This window comes from Oryctolagus cuniculus, chromosome 4 (assembly GCF_964237555.1).
Source record: "Oryctolagus cuniculus chromosome 4, mOryCun1.1, whole genome shotgun sequence".
Taxonomy (NCBI): Eukaryota; Metazoa; Chordata; class Mammalia; order Lagomorpha; family Leporidae; genus Oryctolagus; species Oryctolagus cuniculus.
Window position 1 is genome coordinate 46,087,480 of NC_091435.1, and position 23,989 is coordinate 46,111,468.

The 23,989-nt window shown below is 39.5% G+C and overlaps 1 protein-coding gene and 1 long non-coding RNA gene across 4 annotated transcripts in view; one reads left to right on the top strand and one right to left on the bottom strand.

Moving 5' to 3' along the window:
- Positions 1-23,989, top strand: part of ZNF654 (zinc finger protein 654) — a 108,278-nt gene that overhangs the window by 18,202 nt on the left and 66,087 nt on the right. For both annotated transcript variants that reach the window (XM_070071937.1, XM_008267096.4), the window contains exon 2: positions 11,448-11,593. Coding sequence is in view for 1 of the 2 variants with exons in the window: in XM_008267096.4 (XP_008265318.1) it covers positions 11,448-11,593 (146 nt within the window). In the remaining variant the exon portion in view is untranslated. The remainder of the gene's footprint in view (positions 1-11,447; positions 11,594-23,989) is intronic.
- The window catches only part of LOC127482964 (uncharacterized), a 73,469-nt gene continuing 72,938 nt past the window's right edge, over positions 23,459-23,989 (bottom strand). For both annotated transcript variants that reach the window (XR_007908938.2, XR_007908939.2), the window contains exon 4: positions 23,459-23,960. This is a non-coding gene — a long non-coding RNA (uncharacterized lncRNA). The remainder of the gene's footprint in view (positions 23,961-23,989) is intronic.

Below are 23,989 nucleotides of genomic sequence, written 5' to 3' on the forward strand. Positions count from 1 at the left end.
GGCGCATTAGCAGGGAGCTGGATTGGAAGGGGAGCAACCTGGACTCAAACTGACGCCCCTATGGAATGCTGGCTCTACAGACCAGGGCTTTAACCTGCTGAACCACAGCAGCAGTCCCAGTTCACAGATCTGCCAAATGAGCTTCACTAGCAAACTATTAGCAATTCAAATTATCAATTGATTTTATTTTATTTTTTAAAAGATTTATTTATTTATTTGAAAGGCAGAGTTATAGAGTGGCAAAAGCAGAGACACAGAGAGGGAGAGAGAAGTCTTTCATCCGCTGGTTCACTCCCCAGATGACCTCGACGGCCGGAGCTGTGCTGATCCGAAGCCAGAAGCCAGGAGCCAGGAACTTCTGGGTCTCTCACATGGGAGTGCAGGGGCCCAAGCACTTGAGCCATCTTCTACTGCTTTCCCAGGCCATAGCAGAGAGCTGGGTTGGAAGTGGAGCTGCCGAGACTCAACTGGGGCTCATATGGGATGCCAGTACTGCAGGTAGCAGCTTTACCCACCATGCCACAGTCAGTGCTGGCTCTGCAAATTATCAATTTCACTCCAGACTCCCAGAATCTGAAATGCTGAAGATAGGGTTTATGTAAATATAGAAATCATTTCTTTCCTCCTTTTAGTAAGGCTTTTAACTTCTATTTTATTTACAGAGATCGAAATCTCCCCTCTGATAGAGGCCTTTAAATAAAGGTTGCTTTGGTATTTGTGTTTGAGAGTTAATTTAACTATGATGGTTGTTAAGTTTAAAATTTCCTTTCAGGGTTTAATTTTGGGGCTTAAGTAGCTTTGGTACAGGGACTTAAGCAGCTTTTGAAAATAGTAATATATCATATTTGAACAATTGAATTGGGTCTCATATCATGTTCACAAATTGAAACTAAAGTCTAGACTTTGAAAGAGGTTAAAGATCCCAAATTCTTTTTTCCTGGTATACTGCTAAATCAAAGCCAGTGTGTTTTTTTTGTGCCTATATGGTTTAGAGCTGGGGAGTTATGAGCTGCAGCTAGAGTTGTTTTCCTGTTAATTGGGACTGGCTTCTTTTGCTCCACTACAGAATAATTATTTAACCACCAGTCTCTTCTGTGTCTTAAAGGATCCCAGAAGGTCAGTTGGCCAAATAATTATTTCTGCACCCAGTCCGATACCTGTTAAATTTAGAAACACTAGTGTTTCCTTGAACTTTTACTGCTTTTCTAGTAGGATTTAGTGTTATCAGAGGGACGATGGATGCATCAAAAAACAGGGAATTAAAGTTAATCTTGGGGGCCAGTGTTGTGGTGTAGCTGGTAAAGTTGCCATCTGCAGCCGGTGCCGCGGCTCAACAGGCTAATCCTCCACCTAGCGGGGCTGGCACACCGGGTTCTAGTCCTGGTCGGGGCGCCGGATCTGTCCCAGTTGCCCCTCTTCCAGGCCAGCTCTCTGCTATGCCCCGGGAGTGCAGTGGAGGATGGCCCAAGTCCTTGGGCCCTGCACCTGCAAGGGAGACCAGGAGAAGCACCTGGCTCCTGCCATCGGATCAGCGCGGTGCGCCGGCCGCGGCGGCCATTGGAGGGTGAACCAATGGCAAAGGAAGACCTTTCTCTGTCTCTCTCTCTCTCCCACTGTCCACTCTGCCTGTCAAAAAAAAAAAAAAAAAAAGTTGCCATCTGCAACACCAGCAGCATCCCATATAGGCACCAGTTCAAGTCCCAGCTGTTCCACTTCCAGTTAACGCATCTGGGAAAGCAGTGAAAGATGGCTCAAGTGTTCAGGCTCTTGCACCCACATGGGAGACCCAGAAGAAGCTCCTGGGGCTTTGGTCTGGCCCAGCTCTGACATTGCAGCCATCTGGCGAGTGAACAGGTGGGGAGAAGACCTCTTCCTCTGTCGCTTTCAAATCCAGGCACTACAATATTGGATACTGGTGCCCCAAGTCATGTTTTAAACTGCCAGGCTAAATGCCTGCCCCAGTATCCTTTCTAATTTTTTGCCCTATTTTCTAGAAAATATTGGCAGCTCCAAAAATGAAGAAAATAAAAGTTAACCCTTAATGTTGTATGGAAAAATCATTGATTTCTTTATGGAATTAGTAGGGTTTTGGCATATATTCTTTCCTTATGAATGGAATGAATTCCTCTAATATAATTTCATCCCTTCTTGTACAGGTTCATTATTTTCTATAAATCAGCAAATATGCATGAAGGAGGTAGACCATCTTTTTTGGACAGAAAAGCAACTACTTTATTTCATTTTTAAAATGCCCTTTTTAAATAAGGAGAATGATTTTCAAGATAGGAACTAAATGTGGTTAAATTAATTAAAGCTCTATATAGCTAGGAAAAATGTAAATCTCTGAAGTAAATGACATCCCAGTATACTGTCAGAAGCAGGGAACAAATGGCATATAACCATGTTAATTTTTTTTTTTTTTTTTTAAGATTGTGTTTGAGGGGCAGAGTTAGAAACAGAGAGAAAGGTCTTCCATCCACTGGTTCATTCTCCAAATGGCCGCAGTGGCTGGAGCTGGGCCAATCCATAGCCAGGAGCCTGGAGCCAGGAACTTCTGGGTCTCTCACATGGGTGCAGGGGCCCAAGCACTTGGGCCATCTTCTACTGCTTTCCCAGGCCATAACAGAGAGCTGGATCAGAAGAGGAGTAGCCGGGACACAAACCTGTGCCTATTTGAAGAGGCTTAGCCTACTATTCCACAGTACCAGTCCCCACAGTAATGTTTTAAGAAAAAGAGAATTTGAGAGGTGCTGTCAGTCTTGATACAGACAAATATAGTTTTTTCAAAAAGAAATAGGCTATGGGAAGAGGAAACCACTAACATATTATAATGTTGTAATATTAACAAATAGCCTATTAAACAAGGATGTTAATAGCTGGAAAAGGGATTTTTATCTCTAATCATCAATACAGGTTCATGAAATCATTCCAAATTTTTCTGCTTGAAAATGGTATTACTGGATATAGATATGAGAGATCTGATAGATTCGACATATATAGATATCTTTTCTCATTTTTTTTGAAAGCTTTTATTTTTAATTCTTTAAAAAGATTTATTTGAAATTCAGAGTTACACGGAGAGTGAAAGAGTGGCAGAGAGAAAGAAAGAGAAAGAGAAAGAGAGAGAGAGAGGTCTTCCATCCACTGGTTCACTCCCAGTTCACTCCCAATTGGCTGCAAAGGCCGGAGCTGTGCTGTTTTGAAGCCAGGAGCCAAGAGCTTGCTCCGGGTATTCCCACGTGGATTCAGGGGCCCAAGGACTTAGGCCATCTTCTACTGCTTTCCTAGGCCAAAGCAGAGAGCTTGATGAGAAGTGGAGCAGCCAGGACTTGAACCGGCGCCCATGGTGGATGCCAGCACTGCAGGCGGTCGCTTTACCAGTTACGACACAGCACCAGCCCCGAAAGCTTTTATTTAATGAATAGAAATTTCACAGATACAGTTTTAGGAATATAGCAGTTCTTCCCCCCATACCTGCCCTCCCACCCCCACTCCTGTCCCACCTTCTAATCCTGCTCCCATCTCATTCTTAAGATTCATTTTTAATTATCTTTTTATACAGAAGACCAACTCTATACTAAGTAAGGATTTCCACAATTAGCAGCCCCCACACAAAATATTAAGTACTGTTTGAAAACAAGTTTTACACTTAATTCTCATAGTACAACTCATTAAGGACAGAGGTCCTACATGGAGAGTAAGTGCACAGTAACTCCTGTTGTTGATTTAACAATTGACACTCTCATTTATGATGTCAGTGATCACCTGATGCACTTGTCATGAGCTGCCAAGGCTATGGAAGCCTTTTGAGTCCACAAACTCTGTCCATACTTAGGCAGGGCCATAAGCAAAGTAGAAGTTCTCTCCTCTCTTCAGAGAAAAGTACATCCTTCTTTGATGGCCCCTTCTTTCCACTGGGATCTCACAGAGATCCTTCATGCAGGTCATATTTAGCCAAAGTGTCTTGGCTTTCCAAGCCTGAAATGGTGTTATGGGCTTTTTAGCCAGATCTGAATGCCTTAAGAGCTGATTCTGATGTCAGAGTGCTGTTTAGGGTGTTTGTTGTTCAATGAGTCTGCTGTGTGGCCTGCTTCCCATGTTGGATCATTCTCTCCTTTTTAATTCTATCTACTGTTATTACCAGATACGTGGTCTTATTTATGTGATTCCTTTGACACTTAATCCTATCTATATGATCAATTAAACACTTTATATGATCACTTTAACACATAAGAAGGCATTAGAACCTCCCAGTTCAATGGGGTTTGGATTCCCATGGCAAGTTTCAGCTTTGCTCTTGGGGCAATTCTGCGGAATGTGTGCTGAACTGTACAGCTCCTCCCTCTCATATTCCTATTTTTATTGTTTACTAGGATATATTTTAATTGGATTTATACACCTATGAATAATTCTATGTTAAGAGTTTGACCAGTGATATTAAGTAGAAAAAGAAAATAATAAAAAATAAGATAATAAACTGTTCTTTGACAGTCAAGACAAGGGCTGTTCAAGTCATTGCTTCTCATAGTTTCAGTTTTACTTCTACAGGTTTCCTTTTGGGTCCTCTGTTAGTTGTTACAGATCAGGGAGAACATATTGTCCCTTTGGGACTGGCTTATTTCACTCGGCATGATGTTTTCCAGATTCATCCATTTTGTTGCAAAGAACCAGGTATCTTTTTTTTTTTTTTACTGCTGTGTAGTATTCCATTGAGTACATATCCCATAATTTCTTTACCTTGTCTTCAACTGATGGGCATTTAGGTTTATTCCATGTCTTAGCTAGTGTGAATTGAGCTGCAATAAACAAGATGGTGTAGATAACTCTTTTATTTGCTGATTTCATTTCTCTTGGGTAAATTCCGAGGAGTGGGATGGCTGGATTATATGGTGGACTATATTCAGATTTCTGAGGTATCTCCAAACTGTCTTCCATAATGGTTTTACCAGTTTGCATTCCCACCAACAGTAGATTAGGGTACCTTTTTCCCCACATCCTCTCCAGCATTTCTTGTTTGTCTATTTCTGTATGAAAGCCATTCTACCTAGGGTGAGGTGAAACCTCATTGTGGTTTTGATTTGCATTTCCCTGACAACTAGTGATCCTGAGCATTTTTTCATGTGTCTGTTGGCCACCTGGATTTCCTCTTTTGAAAAATGTCTGTTTTACTCCTTGGCCCATCTCTTAACACGGTTTTTGTTTTGCTGTGCAGTTCTTGATCTCTTTGTAGATTCTGGTTATTAACCCTTTATCAGTTGTATAGTTGCAAATAATTTCTCCCATTCTGTAGGATACCTCTTCACTTTACTGACTGTGTTTTTTTGCTTCACAGAAATTTCTCAATTTGAAGTAATCACATTTATTAACTTTAGCTTTGACTGCCTGTGCCTCTGGGGTCTTTTCCAAGAACTCTTTGCCTGTGCCAGTGTCTTGCAGGGTTTCCCTAATGTTCTCTAATAAATTGATGGTGTTAGGTCATAGATTTAGATCTTTAATCCATGTTCATTGGATTTTTGTATAAGGTATAAAGTAGGGGTCTTTCTTCATACTTCTGCACGTGGAAATCCAGTTTTTCCAGCACCATTTGTTGAAGACACTGTCTTTGCTCCAGGGATTAGAGCACCTTTGTTGGAAAAATATGTTTCTTGTAAGCAGCAAATAGAGGGACCAGCGCTGTGCTATAGCGGGTAAAGCTGCTGCTTGCAGTGTCAGCATCCCTATGGGCGCCGGTTTGAGTCTCAGCTGCTCCACTTCCAATCCAGCTCTCTGCTATTGCCTGAGAAAACAGTAGAAGATGGCCCAGGTGCTTGGGCCCCTGCACTCCCATGGAAGACCCAGAAGCTCCTGGCTCCTGGGTTTGGATCAGCACAGCTCCAGCTGTTGTGGCCAATTGGGGAGTGAACCATCAGATGGTAGACCTCTCTCTCTCTCTCTTTCTGTCTCTCTCTGTGCCTCTCCTTCTCTCTCTGTGTAACTCTGACTTTCAAATAAATAAATGGATCTTTAAAAAAAAAAAAGCAGCAAATAGGTGGGTTTTGTTTTTTAATCCATTCAGCCAATCAGTGTCTTTTAACTGGAGAGTTGAGGTCATTTACATTAAAGGTGACTATTGATAAGTAATGACTTTGCCCTGCCATTTTTCCAAAGATATTCCTAACTTATACTTGAAATTCCTTTGATCTTTTACTGAGAGATTTTCTTCCTTTACCTTCTTTCGTAGTGATGACCATATTTCTGTGTTTCTATGTATAACACATTCTTCTGTTTGTTATGGTAGGTCTTTATTTCAGCTTCATTCATAAATGAGGGCTTTGCAGGGTATAATATTCTGGGATGACATTTTTTTTCTCTTAAGACTTGGAGTATGTCTTGCCATTCTCTCCTAACCTGTAGGGTTTCTGATGAGAAGTCTGCTATGAGTCTAATTGGACATCCTCTGAAAGTAATCTGGTATTTCTTTGTGCACATTTTACATACTTCTCTTTGTGTGTTACTGTGGTGAGTTTGATTACAATGTGTTGTGGCAAGGATCTTTTCTGGTCATGTCTGTTATTTCTGTGTGCTTCCTGTACTTGGATGTCCCTTTCTTTCTCCAAATTAGGGAAGTTTCATATTATGATTTCACTAAAAAGACCTTCTAATCCTTTTTCTCTTTCCATGCCTTCAGGAACTCCTAGAACCTGTATATTGGGTCTTTTTATAGTATCCTGTAAATTCTCAACAGTGTTTTGAAGTGTGGTGTTCTTTTGGTGGCCGTATGTTGTCTTCCTTATTCCTGTTTCTTGAATTGGTACATTTGCTGTACAGCATTTGTGAAGATGCTTGTGGGTTTTTTTTTTTTTTTTTTTTTTTTTTGCTGTGGCAGCTTTTATCTTTTTTTCTGCAACTCTGTAGGTAAGTGTAATGCCTGCTTTCAGTGATTATCTAGAGGCTTGTAGTTGGTGTGGCCAGAAATCTGTTCCCAAGGACCACATAAGGATCTGTGCAGTCCTCAGTGTAAATTCATTTTCTCTAGCAATGTCTCTCCAGGTAACCAGGAAATCCTGAGCATCTGGAGTCTCTCATTGTGACTGCCCAAAGTCACAGCCGCACCGTGAGTCCTCCCACACACCGTTTTTTTTACAGTCCTGGTATAGAAGTCTCACACTGTCACAAGCTCCTAGCCCCCTGTTAGTTCTCTCCACCAGAGTCAGGAGTCTCCACTTGGCTGGTTGCTGGGCACAGACATGAGTTGGCACAGCTGTTACATATGTCCAAAATGGTGCCCGCTCTGTTACTGGATGCTATTGTAAAGTGATCAAGGAGAGAGAAATGTGTCCATCTTGTCCCTTTTTTTTTTTTTCTCTCCTGTAGTATGGCTGGTACACTATCCGCCACAGGGTTCCAAGCCAGGTTCCCTCTAGGCTTTTCCTGTAGCTTTTTTGCTAGTGGCTTGGGCTGTTGTGGTCTGGTCTCACCTCACTCTCCAACACTGGTTTGTAGGCTCTTAGCTGCTAGAGTACTGAGCCGTGGGTGCCCATATCCTCCACGTAGGTCTGCCATGTCCCTCTAATTTTGGTAGAGTTTCCTCTGCCATTTTTTCCCTAATTCTTCTTCCCTGAGACTACACTCTCTCCAATTTTTATAAATACTGTCATCTTCTGGGCTAGAGCAGTAAGCTCCTACCCTATCTGCCATCTTGGAACCTCTATCAAGTTCGCCATAGTTTTTTTGTTTTGTTTTGTTTTTACAAAATTTCTCATGGTATTCTCAGATTGAGAAATAGGGGGTGGATTAGTATTAGTAATTGAATACTCCTGCCAAAAGGATAATGCTTAATGGTTTTTAATGTATATCTGAAGGTTCTGAACTTGGCTCTATTATATATCTGTAAGTGAATTCTGCTGTATATAACTTTGGTGGTAACATGAAAAACCTCCTTTTCAGATTTATAGATAATATAGACTTTGAGGAAAAATGAAGTTATTGGCTAGAGATGCAGACTGGAGGTTTGGACTTACACTAAGAATGGGAAAAGTAGTGAGGATTAATGTGCATTTTTTTTAAAAATAAACATAAAAACTTATTGGGATGTAAGATCAGTGATTTAGTGGAAATTTGTTTGAAATTTTGCTGACTCAAAATCAATAAAAGCTAAAGTAACCTAAAGCTGCATTAATATGATCATATGCTCATAAAATGGAAGCCATAGTTTGGGTGGAGTTGGCTGGATCCTATGTTTTATTTTGGGAACTGTATTTAACAGGAACATGAACAATTTGGAGCATGGACAGGATATGCTGATAAGAACTTAAAATTTTAGAGACTCGGGAAACAGTTTAGATGGCTGAAAGGATAACATATTTAATTAGGGAAGAGACTATAATATATGTGATAGCTGCCTTATAATTGATCTGTTACATGTTTTGTTTACATAATTTGATAACTTCAAATTTGAACTGATGGATATATGGGATACTAAGATTTAGGTATATTTACTCTATTTTCCAGTTTGTAAAGGGTTAGTCTTACTATTTTTTCATAGAACCTATTAAAGATCTTACTGTTGTAGAAATATCAACTTAAATAGTGAGTTTTTTGCTACTGTAGATTATGTTCTTTGCAGATTCCGAACAACTTCTAACTTATTAGAATCTGCTTTCAGGGGCCTATGCTGTGGCATATTAGGCTAAGCCTCTGCCTGCTGTGCCAGCATCCCATACGGGCATCCGTTTAAGTCCCAGCTGCTCTACTTCCAATCCAGTTCCCTGCTAATGGCCTGGGAAAGCAGTGGAAGATGGCCCAAATGACAGGGTCCCTGCACCCACATGGGACAGTGGGAAGAAGCTCCTTGCTCCTGACTTTGGATCAGCTAAGCTCTGGCCATTGCTGCCACTTGGAGAGTGAACCAGTGAATGGAAGACCTTTCTCTCTGTCTCTAACTCAACCTCTTAAATAAATAAAGAAAATCTTTAAAGAAAAAAAAGGATCTGATTTTAAATCTTTTTTTTAAATATTACTTTAATTTTAAATTTTCTTTATATGATTGTCTAGTTAGAAAAGGTCACAATGACAGGTAACTCTTTTCTTTTTTGATTCACATTTTATCTTCTTTCTTCATGGAAAATTGCAAAAATAATGAATCCTCAAGTATGTCTTCACATATTTAACATTTTTTTTAAAGATTTATTTTATTTATTTGAAAGAGTTACAGAGAGAGGTAGAGATAGAGGTCTTCCATCCGCTGGTTCACTCCCCAGATGGCCACAACGGCTAGAGCTGTGCCAATCTGAAGCTAGGAGCCAGGAGCTTCTTCTGGGTCTCCCACGTGGGTGCAGTCCTTGGGCCATCTTCCACTGCTTTCCCAGGCCATAGCAGAGAGCTGGATTGGAAGAGGAACAGCATGGACTAGAACCGGCGCACATGTGGGATGCCAGTGCTTCAGGCCAAGGCTTTAACCTGCTGTGCCACAGTGTGGCTCCCACTTATGTAACATTTTATTTGTATTGCTATATCCAAGGATGTTTCAGTTGTCACATGAGTACTGAACTAAATAGCTGAAACTCAGCAGGTTTTGGTTTTTTTTTTGTTTTGTTTTTTTTTTTTGACAGGCAGAGTTAGACAGTGAGAGAGAGAGAGACAGAGAGAAAGGTCTTCTTTTTCCATTGGTTCACCCCCCAAATGGCTGCCACGGCCGGCGTGTTGTGCCGAGCCGAAGCCAAGAGCCAGGTGCTTCCTCCTGGTCTCCCATGTGGGTGCAGGGCCCAAGTACTTGGGCCATCCTCTGCTGCCCTCCCGGGCCACAGCAGAGAGCTGGACTGGAAGAGGAGCAACCGGAACAGAATTAGGCGCCCCAACTGGGACTAGAACCCGGGATGCCAGCGCTACAGGCGGAGGATTAGCCAAGTGAGCCGCGGCGCCAGCCTTCTCTTTTTCTCTTTCTTTTTATTTTTACTAATTGGGATTCAGTGTAACGAAGAGCTGTCTCACTTTAACATTTATTTATTTATTTGTATCAGTATGGACTTACGTATATTTAATTGACTCTATAGATTGAAGTCCAATACTAACATTATTTTGTTACTCAGACTGTTCCAACTTTATTCACCATGTACTTCTTCAGGCTGGCTTCTGGTAGTCTTTCTTTTATTATTACTGATATACTTAAACTCTTTTGCTTATTAATTATTGCACAGCAAGAGCATGAGCTTTCATGTTCACAGTGGTTCTTCTTGTCCCATGGGTCTTAGTTTATGTGAATGGCCCAAGTGGGTTTTTTTTCTCTCTCTCTCTCTTTTTTTTTTTAATATTGATTTATTTATTCAAAAGGCAGAGTTACAGAGAGGCAGAGGCAGAGAGAGAGAAAATGAGAGAGAGAGATGTCTTCCATCTGCTGGTTCACTCCTCAAATGGTCACAACTGCTGGAACTGGGCCAATCTGAAGCCAGGAGGCAGGAACCTCCTCCATGTCTCCCATGTAGGTGCAGGGGTCCAGGTACTTGGGCCATTTTCCACTGCTTTCTCAGGCCATAGTAGAGAGCTGGATCAGAAGAGAAGTAGCTGGGACACAAACCAGTGCCTGTATTGGATGCTTAGCTCACTACACCACAGTGCTGGCCCCCAAGTGGATGTTATACCGTAGGTTTTTGTCACACCAGAGGAACCCCAAGCCTAAGTAGTCCTCATTTTTTATATTGATCTACAGGTATGTGTACTTGACTGCCACAGAGGAAGACACTGTTTTTTTTATACTGGATAGTAAACAGGCTTACTGCTGTGGAGGGAGACATCATCTGTATTTCTTAAGGTGTTTATTGTAAATATCTTTGGATGAAGGTAATCAGAGCTTCTTGAATAATTGTAGAAATATAAGTGATCATGGAAAAATTGTCTCCAAAAAGAAGTGATGAGTGTGTAAAGTCCCTTGTACTCTGAGTGTCCTTGGCTTTTTCATTCCTCCCTAGTTTTCTCAATTTTTATATTAGGAGTCAGTAAATTTATGTAAAGGAACAAATGTTAAATATTATAGGTCTGGTAAGCCATATGGTTTCTGTCACAACTGAACTTGGCTTGTTGTAGCAGGAGAACAACCATAGATGATATATAAGTGAATGTACCAATGTTCCAATAAAACTTTATTTATAGACATAAAAATTTGAATTTCAAATATTCACAATCATAAAATGACATTTTTTCAACATTTTAAAAATATAAAATCCATTCTTAGCTCATAATTGTGCAAAAACAGGTGGCAGGCCAAATTATTTTGCCTGTAGTCCAGTTTTATATGGTAGATTTTTGTTAATTGCTTTAATATGGCAGTGTTGCATATAAGAGATCATAATTAACATTTTTATAAAAGTTGATGGTTCTAAAATGTTTTCTGATGAATTATCCCTATTTATACATATATATACATGTGTAATGTATATATGTGTAATGTTCTTTTTGGATTGCTTCTCTTTCAGGTAGTAGAAGATTATGCTGGAAGATGGCAGGTCCCTTTGCCACAGCTTCAAGTTCTCCAGACTGCACTTTGTTGTTTTACATCAGCCAGTGCATCATTCCCAGATGAATGTGAGCACGTACAATATGTTTTGAGTAGTCTTGCTGTGTAAGTACTCTTTACTTCTTATAAACATATTCTTTTTCTTAATGTATTTAAGAATCCAGTTGTGATCATTTTTTCTGAGGAAGAAACTTTTCTTAAAGTCTTCCCTTTAAGGAATTTTTATTTTCTCACATACTTATTTAGATTTAATTTTGAACATTTAACCATGATTTTATTTTACTTTCATAAGAATCTTTTTATTTTAGCTTATTTTTATTTATTTGAAAGGCAGAGAGACAAAGAAAGCAGAGACAGGTCTTCCATCTCGTAGTTAATTCCCCAAATGCCCATAAATAGCTGGAGCTTGGACAGGCCAGAGCTAGGAGCTAGGAATTCAGTGTGGGTTTCCCACATGGATGTTAGGGAAGCAAGTACTCAAGTTGTCACCTGCTGCCTCCCAGAGTACAGATTAGCAGGAAAGTGGAATCTGAAGCAAAGCCAACTCTCAAACTCAGGCACTCTGATGTAGGATGTGGGTGAACGAAATCATGTGTTAACCACTATGCCAAATACTCCCCCATATTTTTAGTTCTAGAGTTAAATGGAATTGTGATACAGATTCTTCTGGTCACTACAAGTACCATTCTTTCCTTTCTAATTCTCCAAATTGCCTGGGCGAGCTCTAATGGCAAACCTCAGAGCACAGCAGTTGAGGCTACAGGGACCGTAAGACTGTCCAGAAAGAGGTTAGGAAACTCCTGGTTTTTAGAAATGCTTGTAGAAGACTTCAAATTAAATATTACAAACTGGGCACTTGTGCTTATCCATTTTGTTGTCCAATGAACTCACTAAAATTACAGTTAAGTAATGGAAAGAAATATACTGAAAAGAAAAAAGAGAAGGGTCATCAGTGAATCAAAGATTTCCAGAATTTTATGAGGGACAAAAGACAGATAGAAGAGTGGTAATTTAAACATAGCAGAACAAGTCAAGTCGCAGTTTCATCTGTTTGTTTTGGCTTCAGATTGTACTCATTCCACAACAGTGGGTTATAAAATAATTTATCACCCTTACAAATTGCAATAGAAAATATCAGAGTACATCTCATATTTTTAAACTATTATTTGTGAAACTCTTGTTTTATTTATTTACATGTATGTATACACTTATTTGTAAAACAGCTTTTAAAACAGACTAATAGGAAAAACAAAATTATTTTCTGTCTTGTAAGATAGGAAGGAGCCTGTCTACCTTGGGTTCTCCCACCCTAGGAGGTGCAGACTTTGAGATTTACTTACGCATTTTAAAAAAAAAAGAGAGATTTGTTTAATTATTTGAAAGGCAGAGTTACAGAGAGGCAGAGGCAGAGAGAGAGAGAGAGAAAGAGGTCTTCCATCCCCTGGTTTACTCCCCAAATGGCTGCAGTGGCTAGAGCTGGGCTAATCTGAAGCCAGTAATCAGGAACTTCTTCTGGGCCTCCCACACTGGTGGAGGGACCCAAGGGCCATCTTCTACTGCTTTCCCAGGCTTAAGCAGAGAGCTGGATTGGAAGAGGAATAGCTGGGACTTGAACCAGCACCCATATGGGATGCCGGCATTGCAGGTGGTGGCTACATCACAGTGCCGGCCCCGTTACTCATTTGAAAGACAGAGTTATAGAGCTATATATATATATATTTTAGAGAGCTATATATATATATATAAATATATATATATATATTTTTTTTTTTCTGAGAGAGAGAGAGGAAGAGAGAGAGATCCATCCACTGGTTCACTCCCCAGACAACTGCAAAGGCCAGGGCTGGGCCAGGCTGAAGCCAGGAGCCTGGAACTTCTTCCAGGTCTCCCACTAGGGTGGCAGGGGCCCAAGCACTTGGGCTACCTTCTGCAACTTTCTCGTGTGTATTAGCAGGGAGCTGGATTGGAAGTGGAACAGCTGGGACTTGAACCAGCATTCATATAGGATGCTGGCATCTCAGGTGGCCACTTAAACGTGCTGTGCCACAACACCCCGCACCCCCACCCTGCCGCCCTTATTAGGATTTATTTATTTGAAAGGCAGAGTTATAAAGACAGAGAAAGAGAGGTATAGACTTTGAACATGCAAAGTACAAACTTGAGAATAAAGAATGAAATAACTAAGGAGAGTGCAGATAAAGGAATTAATTGTAATTTTTCCATTCAGGATGGTCACCAGGCTTTAGGGCCATAGTTGCATGTGGGAACAGTTAAACTACTTTTTTTTTTTTTTTAAAGATTTATTTTATTTATTTGAAAGAGTTACAGAGAGAGGTAGAGCCTAAGAAAGAGAGAGGTCTTCCATCCGCTGTTTCACTCCCCAAATGACAGCAATGGCCAGAAATGAGCTGATCCTAAGCCAGGAGCCAGGAGTTTCCTCTGGGTCTCCCACATGGGCACAGGGACCCAAGGACTTGGGCCATCTTCTGCTGCTTTCCCAGGATTGGAAGTGGGACAGCTGGGACTTCAAACAGGCGCCCATATGGGATGTTGGCACTGTGGCCAGGGCTTTAAACCTCTGTGCCACAGTGCCGGCCCCTACTTTTTTTTCTTCCAAAGAAATTAAATGATGCTGAAGCAATGACCTTTGCATTCTGGCATTTAAGGGTTCCTTGTTGAGAAAGCTAGCTAATCACTTAATTACCCCAAAGAAAAACTCTTCAAGTCAAGAAACTCCAGACATGCTTATTGAGATCCCAGTTATCTGATTATGGTTTTATTTTTAAATATTAATGGATAGTCAAGAATCATCAAACATTTGAAGAATGCCTTCCATATGAAAAACATACAGTGAAAGCAAACAAAAAAATTCTGTAAGAAATATTGTTAATGTTGAAGACCAATAAATTTTAAATGGAATATGAAACATCAGTATTATTACTGTTATGAAAAGAATAAGATACAAAAATTGAATTTGAAATAAAGAAAATGTGGTTAAAATTTAAAGTAATGTAGGAAGGCTGGAAGGTATAAAGTTAAGAAATAATCCATAGTATAAAACCGAAACCAAAAAGAAATTTAAGAGTGCATGTACACTGTATTCCTTTAAAAAGTGATTTATATATATTTAAAATTGTAGGAGAAAGGGAGAGTTCGGAATATATAATATTACTTAGACTTATGAGTGAGACTTTTAAAACAGAAGTTACATTATTTCTTAAAAATAAATTACTTTTTTTATTTTGTGATGCCTAAAGGATATGGGTTGGTATTAGGACTTCTTAATTATAAATGACTTTTCTCAATCTGGGTAAGCAAAAAGAAGGGCAAGGAGTGATTTATGAGATAACTAAGCCAAGGCAAAGCAAGCACTGAAACTACTTTTAGGATTTTCTGAATCCAGAGAATAACAGATCACTAAAATGTTTTTTCCCTTTCAGTCTATCCTCTTTTGGCTCAGTTCTGTCCAGGAGGCTCACAGTTCTAAGATTAAGCTTACTTTATTAATCATGGGGAAGAAACCCCCTTCTCCCACTTCTGATATCAAAAATATTTTAGAAAGATCTCTGGCCCAACCTGGATTGTGTGCCAACTCCTTGTGTTAATCATTGTGTTGAGGAGAGTGTGGTAAGATTTTTGGCTCAGCCTGATCACAAGCACCACTCCATGGCTAGGGGGGAAAAAAAGGATACTACATTGGCAATCCTTGCAGGACCATAGAAATTGTTGCAGAGATAAGTAGTTCCATCAAGAAGTAAGGTGGTGTGAAAGAGAGCTGGATAGTTGGAAAAATAATAGATGTCTGCTACAAATAATATTTTTATATATTATTTTGCTGAGTACCAAAGCAGTTTCAGTTATTCTCTACTCGTTTTTCAGGAAAATAAAATGAGAATTAAATAAAATACTTGTAAGCTTGTAAGCAGTAGCTGTTATTCTTATTTCAATGCCTACTGTGATTATTTACCCTTTCATTGTCTTTGGTAACTTTGGTGCTGTAATGTGAAATTGCTCTTTTAAAACATTTTTTGTGTGTATTTTTTTTTTTTTTTTTTTTTTGACAGGCAGAGTGGACAGTGAGAGAGAGAGACAGAGAGAAAGGTCTTCCTTTGCCGTTGGTTCACCCTCCAATGGCCGCCACAGCCGGCGTGCTGCGCTGATCCGAAGCCAGGAGCCAGGTGCTTCTCCTGGTCTCCCATGGGGTGCAGGGCCCAAGCACTTGGGCCATCCTCCACTGCACTCCTGGCCACAGCAGAGTTGGCCTTGAAGAGGGAGGGGCAGCCGGGACAGAATCAGGCGCCCTGACCGGGACTGGAACCTGGTGTGCCGGCGCCACAAGGCGGAGGATTAGCCTACTGAGCTGCGGCGCCAGCTTTTTGTGTGTATTTTTAAAGAGTTTAAGACTTAAAATTTAACTAGTTATTTATTTGAGAGGCAGGGAGAGAGACCATGAGAGCTGGGCACAGAGTTCCCATCTTCTGGTTCGTTCCCCGAATGGCCCACAACAGCTGGGGCTAGGAGCTGGAAACTTAATCCAGGTCTCCTATAATTGGCAAGAACCAATTACTTGGGCCATCACTGTCGCCTCTCTGGGTCTGCATTAGCAAGTAGCTGGGGTCAGGAGCCAGAGGTGGGTATCAGATCTGGGCATTCCGTTATGAGATGTGTGCATCTAAAACCATTAGACCAAATGCTTGCCCTTGAAAATTGCTTCTAAAGCTTTCAGAGGTACTTTAAAAATTTTATTTATTTATTTTTATGTATTTGAAGGCAGAGAGACAGAGACAAAAAGACCTTTCATCTACTGTTTTCACTCCTCAAATGCCTGTAACAGCCAGGGTTGGGCCAGGCTGAAGCAGGAGCTCAATCTCTATCCAGGTCTCATACTTGGATGGCAGGAAACCAAATACTTGAACCATCACCTTCTGCCTCCCAGGATGCACATTAGCCAGAAGCTAGACCAGAAATAGAACTGGGACTGAAGCTCTGATAGAAGATGTGGGCATCCCAACTGGCATTTTAACCCCTTTACTTTCATTTTAAATGTTATTTGTTGATCTCTATTTCACTGCTTGTTGTCATTTAAAAAATAATGTGTTTAAACAGTATCAATATTTTCTAAGATGTATAATGCTAGGTGAAACAAATTAGTTGTCTTGATAACTTACTTTTTTTAAGATTTATTTATTTATTTGAAAGTCAAAGTTACAGAGAAAGACAAAGAGAGAGAGAGATTTCCCACCTGCTGGTTTATTCCCCAAAGTGGCCACAATGGCCAGGGCTGGGTCAGGCCAAAGCCAGGAGTCAGAAATATATTCCAGGTCTCCCATGTTGGTACAGGGGCCCAAGCAGTTGGGTCATCTTCCACTGCTTTCCCAGGCACGTTAGCAGGGAACTGGATCAGAAAGTGGAGCAGCCACATCTTGAATCGGTGCCCATATGGGATGCCAGTGTTGCAGGCAGTAGTTTTACCTGCTGTGCCAAAGCACTGGCACCCTAGTAATGATTCTTAAAAGGAAAACTTTCCACACTGTTTGAATTTACTTTAACAGAATTATGATTCCTTATCAGAAGAAAAATGGGGAAATAGCAACACAGCTAGTTTCTAACACAGTTATTTTCTAACAATAATATTTTAGGTAAATATATTTTAAAAATTGTGTATTATATTTGAAAGGCAGACACATACACATACACAGAGAGAGAGAAAGAGGGAGAGAGAGAGGGTGCTGAAGTGCTTCTATCTGCTGTTTCACTCTCCAAATGCCAGACAAAGCTGAGGCTGAGCTGGCTGGAGCCAGGAGCCAGGAACTTGATCCATATCTCCCAGGTGGGTAGTAGGAACCCAATTACTTGTATAATAACTGACCAACTCTCAGATTCTGCATTAGCATAAAGCTGTAATCAGGAGATAAAACCAGGAAATGAACCCAGGTACTCTAATGTGGGAAGCAGGTATCTTAACTGCAAGGATGTATACCTGCCTCTTAAGTAAACATTTAGCCAGAAACAAAAATATTTAGTCAGAAAATTCTTCTAACAATTATTCTGTAATTATTTGTTTGCTTATATTTTGTAAAACTTCGTCCTTGGCTGTAAGGATAAAATAGAAAATAACATGGGTAATCTGTTATTCTTAAAGACCTTACAATGCTAAGAGATATTAAGCAAACAGTTACACTATTATGTAACTGAAATTATGAGAGAATTACAGTATGCTATGAGAGAGTATAACAGAGGACTTGGCCTGGTCTAGAAGGTCAGGGAAAATTTTCTGGCTGAGTTAATACTTGTTGAGCTCTAAAAGAATGACAGGAAAAATTTAGATGAATGGGTAGAAGAACCTCCTAGGGATTACAAATAATATTATAGGCACCTAGACACAAAGTCAGAATATTAACAGATTTCATTGTATTTAGTATCTGTAGAGTTTTTTTTTAATGATTTATCATATGCATTTTAACTATTTACTTGACATACTAAAAGTATATGGTCATACTAAATATTTAGACTCATTAAGTATTTCTAAGGTTCTGTTTGATATAAATATAAACATGAAAACACATAAAATACAGAGGTATTTTACAAAGTTTGTGGAAAATGGAATTAAAAGGTAAATATTTTGACGCAAAAGATTTTTTGAAATCTAGTCATACAGGGGTCTTCAAAAAGTTCATGAAAAATGCACACAATGAAAAAAACTCCTTCAGATCCAGCTCCCTGTTAATGACCTGGAAAGCAGAGGTGGATGGGTGCAGGGGCTGAACAACTTCTAACTTATTAGAATCTGCTTTTTTTGTTTGTTTGTTTTCAAAGAAACCTTTTATTAAGGAGTACAAATTTCATAAGTACAATTTTAGGAATATAGTGATTCTTCCCACCATTTCCACCCTTCCACCCCCACTCACATCCTACCTCCTCCTGCCTTTCCCATTCCCATCCCATTCTCCATTAAGATTGATTTTCAGTTAACTTTATACACAGAAGACAAACTCTATTCTAAATAAATATTTCAACAATTTGCATACACACACACATAAAACTGTTTGAGAACAAGTTTTACAGTTAATTTTCATAATACGACTCATTGAGGACAGAGGTCCTATGTGGGAAGTAAGTGGAGAGTGACTCCTGTTGTTAATTAAACAATTAACACTCTTATGTATGACATCAGTGATCACCCAAGGCTATTGACATGAGCTGCCAAGGCTATGGAAGCCTTTTGAATCCACAATTTCTGTTACTATTTAGACAAGGCCATAAGCAAAGTGGAAGTTCTCTCCTCCCGAGAAAAGTACATCCTTCTTTGATGGCCTCTTCTTTCCATTGATGTCTCACTCAGAGATCCTTCATGTAGGACATTTTTTGCCACGGTGTCTTGGCTTTCTGTGCCTGAAATGCTCTTACGGGCTTTCAGCCAGACCAGAATGCCTTAAGAGCTGATTCTGAGGTCAGATTGCTATTTAAAGCAATTGTCATTCTATGAGTCTGCTGTGTGGACTGCTTCCCATGTTGGAACATTCTTTCCTTCTTAGTTCTTTCTATCATTATTAACAGACATTTGGTCTTATTTATGTGATCCCTTTAACACTTAAACCTATCTATATGGTCACTTTAACACTTAATATGATTACTTCAACACTTAAGCTAGCATTATTACCTCCCAGCTTAATGGGTTTGGGGTCCCATGGCAAGTTTTTAAAATCTACCCTTAGAATTAAGTCTGTAGGAGTGTATGCAGAACTATACAGCTTTACAGTTACAAACTTCTCCTTCCTCTCTTATTCCCACTCTCATTTTTTACTGAGATCAATTTCAATTGACTTTATACACATATGATTAACTCTATGTTAAGTAAAGAGTTCAACAAATAGTGTGAAGAAAAAAAAAAACAAAAACTGTTCCTTGATAGCCGAGACAAATTCATTGCTTCTCAAAGTGTCAATTTCACTTCTACAGATTTTCTTTTAGGTGCTTTTTAGTTATAGATTAGGGACAACATATGGTATTTGTGCTTTTGGGACTGGCTTCTTTCATTAGATATGATTATGATTAAATATGATGTTTTCCAGATTCATCCATTTTGTTGAAAATGACCAGATTTCATTTTTTAAACTGCTGTGTAGTATTCAGTAGTATACTTTTCACAGTTTCTTTATCCATTTCAGTTGATAGACATTAAGTTTGATTCCATGTCTTAGCTATTGTGAATTGAGCTGTAAGAAACATGGGAGTGCAGATAACTCTTAGATTTGCTAATTTCATTTCCTTTGGGTAACTTCCCTGGAGTGGGATGGCTGGGTCATATAGAAGGTTTATATTCAGATTTCTGAGGTTTCTCCGTACTGTCTTCCATAGTGACTTTCCCAGTTTACATTCCCACCAACAGTGGCTTAAGGTACCTTTTTCTTCACATCTCTCCATTCTCTCCTAGCCAGTAGGGTTTCTGATGAGAAACTGTGAGTTTAATTGGAGATTCTCTGAAAGTAATCTGGCCTTTCTCTTGTGCATATTTTACAATCTTTTCTTTATGTTTTACTGTGGAGAGTTTGATTACAATGTGTCATGATTATCTTTTCTGGCCATGTCTATTAGGAGTTCTATGTGCTTCCTGTACTTGGATGTCCCTTTCTCCAAATTGGAGAAATTTTCTATTATTATTTCACTAAAAAGGCCTTCTATTCTTTTCTCTCTTTCCACGCCTTCAGGAACTCTTAGACTCCATATTTTGGGTTGTTTAATGGTATCCTGTAGATTACCAACAGTGTTTTTTCACTTTCTAATTTCTTGTTTGGTCTGACTGTATAATTTCTTGTGCTTTGTCTCCTAAGTTGGATATTCTGCTTCATCAATTCTGTTAAGGCTTTCCACTGCATTTTTTATTTGTTCTGTTGAATTCTTCATTTCAAAGATTTCATTTTGATTTCTCTTTAAGATCTCAGTTTCATGGGAGAAATTTTCTTTCATGTCATATATGATTTCATTAGTTCATGCATTTGCTTCTAATTACTTCTAAGTAATCCTATGATTTCATCATCTTCACAATCTAGTATTGAAGTGCTGTGTTCTTTTGGGGCATCATGTTGTCTTCCTTTTTCTTGTTTCTTGAATTGGTGCATTTATTATTTGGCATTTATAGAGATACTTGTTGGTTCTTTTTTTTTTTTTCCCCTGTGGTATCTTTTATCTTTGTTCTATTCCTCTGTAGGTTAGTGGAGTGTTTGCTTTCAGTGAATACCTAGAGGCATGTGGTAGGTGTGGCCAAGGAGCTCTGTTTAGTTCTGCAGGATGAATGGTATGTCTGAGGTGACACACCAAGGTTTGGCTTGGTAAATCTTTTTCTTTTTCTTTTTCTTTTTCTTTTTTCTTTTTTTTTTTTTTTTTATCAGAGGGGAGGTTTGTTCTTGTCTGTTGGTATAGACACAGCTGAGCTCCTCTCCTTAAAGGAGACTAATGCCTGGGCACTTGCCCCAGTGGGTATTCATCTGCTCTGCCACAAGGACCACACAAAGGATCTCTGTAGTCCTCGGTGTAAGCTCAGATTCCCCAGCAATGTCCCTCACCAGGTAACAGGGAGCACTAAGCATGTGGAGCCTCCCACAGTGACTGCCAAAGTCCAAGCTATACCCTAGTCCTCCCACGCAGCCTCAGTGTTTTCACAGTCCTGGCACACAAACCTCCCACAGCCACGAGCATCTAGCCCCCTATCTGTTTTCCCCACCAAATGTAGGAATCTCCGCTTGGCTGGTTGCTGAGCAGAGACACAAGCTGGCCCAACTGTTACACATTTCTAAAATGGTGCCTGCTCTCTGTCAGTTTGTTACAGGACACTGTTGCAGAGTGATTGTGGATAGAGAAACATACCTCCCCCTCCCTCCTTCCCCTCTCCCTCCCTCCCTGCCTCCCTTCCTTCCTTCCTTCCTTTTTTTCTTTCCTGTTGTGTAGTATTCCATGGTGTGCATGTCCCATAACTTCTTCATCCAGTCTTCAGTTAATGGGCATTTGGGTTGATTCCATATCTTAGCTATTGTGAATTGAGCTGCAATAAACATGGGAGGACAGATAACCTTTCATGTGCTGATTTTATTTCCTTGGGTATGGTTGGGTCATATGCTAGGTCTAGATTCAGGATTCTGAGGTATCTCCATACCGTCTTCTACAGTGCTGTACCAGTTAACTCATACCTTTACAGTTTATCAAAGTTGAAATTTTAATTCTTTGTGGTCCCAGTTTCTGTGGTATGACATCCTTTGTGCTACAGGGTGAATTTGTTCTTTCTCCAAGCCCTTCTGGAGCTTTCTTTTAAAAAGAAATTCTATTGTGTATAGTTAGCATATGCCATAGTGTTATTAGATACATTTAGATAGCTAAAAAATTAATATGTGCATTGTCTCATCTAGTTACTGTCCCCCCACCCCTTTGTTTGTGGCAAGAGCAGCCAAGATCTACTGTTTTAGCATGAATCCCAAATGCAGTACAATTTTGTTATCTAGAGTCCACATTGTTGTACATTAGATCTCTAGATTTATTTTCCTAGAGCTTTGCACCTGCCTTACCTTAGGCATTATCTTGTTGTTTTGTTATATTTGTCTCTAATATCACCTTGAAGAGAACTGGTTAATATAAATAAAAGGTAAGCCACATATGAAGAGTCTTTAAAGCATTCATAGAAAAAAGGGATTAAAAGATATGTGGATTTTACATGAACATTTTGGAGCCCTCTTATATATAAATTTGAATCTTGTTTAGAACATATCAAAATGAAAAGAAGCAGGAGAAATTAATTTTAATGTGTTCTTATTTAACCCAACATATTAAGAATATCATTTCAACATATAACCAATATGAAGCTTATTAAATGATATATTTTATATTATTTTTGTACTAAGTCTCCAAAATCCAGTGTATATTTTACACTTTGAGCACATCTCAGATACAAAGAACTATGTTTCAGGTTCTGGATACCACCATGGCCGGTGGAAACCCTATTGTGGGGCTGGCACTGTGGTGTAGCAAGTAAAGCCACCACCTGCAGTGCTGGCATCTCATATGGACTCTGGTTCAGTTCCTGGCTGCTCCCCTTCCAATCCAGCTTTCTGCTAAAGCCTGGGAAAGCAGTGGGAGATGGTTCAAGCCCTTGGGCCCCTGCACCTATGTGGGAGAGCCATAAGAAGCTCCTGGCTCCTGGCTTCAGATTGGTGTAGCTCCAGCCATTGCGGCCATTTGGGGAGTAAACCAGCAGATGATAGACCTCTCTCTCACTCTCTCTCTGCCTCTGCCTCTCTATAACTCTGCCTTTCAAATAAATAAATAAATCTTAAAAAATAAAAAAGAAACCTTATTGTATAGCATAATTCTAGGCTTTGAGGTTTGGAATGATGTGTGAATTTTATTGTACTTCTGGCTACAGGTGTTGTTCATTCACTATGTGGCAACCCATGAATAAATGAACACATGTTATTAAAAAAAATTAAGAGAGATAAAAATGGTAAAAACAGCAGATAAATGTCAATTTCAGTTTTCCTTATTTTTAAGTTTGGAAAGCAAAACTGATAGTCTAAAGCAGGAGTTGATAGAACATCTTTTATTTATTTATTTACTTACTTACTTATTTATTTATTTATTTATTTTATTTAAAAGCACTTGGGCCATGTTCCGCTGCTTTCCCTGGCCATAGCAGAGAGCTGGATTGGAAGAGGAGCAGCCGGGACTTTAATTGGCGCCCAGTTAGGATGCTAGCATTGCAGGCAGTGGCTTAGCCCACTAGTTCACAGTGTCAGCCCTGACAGAGCACTTTCTAAAGGGCCAGATATCTTAGATTCATGGACCCTAGTATGTCTGGTGTAACTACTGAACTCTGCTATTGAAGATGAAAGCAGCCATAGACAGTATATAAATGAATGGATGTGGCTGTATCCCAGTGAAACTTTTGCAAAAACTGACAGTGAACCATTTTCTAAATGCCATGAATAAAGCAAAAACTGTAGGGAGGTATTTGTAAAGCATATTTAAAATTAAGTGGGGGTGGGTGTTATGACAGACAATTTGCATTGTGTCACAAAAAATGGAGCATTATTTACCTTTGATCTCTGATCTCACCAGTTTTACTTTACCAATTTTGATTTTGGGAGCTCATCTAGTAGATGAGAATTGGTATCTCACGTAGTTGTAATTTGTATTTTGTTTATTGTGAACCAAGATGAATGTCTTTTTTACAAATCCTTTGCTTTAGTATAAATGTTTGTCTAACTAAAATTCATGAAGAGGCAGACTTTTTGAGAGGTGATTAAGGCATGAGATCATGGGATTAATGATGTTTTAAAAGGATAGGTTTGCCCCCCTTTTGCTTCTTGGTTCTTCTGCCTTTTGTTACATATGGTTCCAACCTTCTTCCACTCATCATTTTGAAAGAAGAGGATGGTCTCATCAGACACCAAACCTGTTGGCTTCTTGTCCTGAAGCTTCCCAGCCTCTAAATAATAAGTACATACATACAAATAT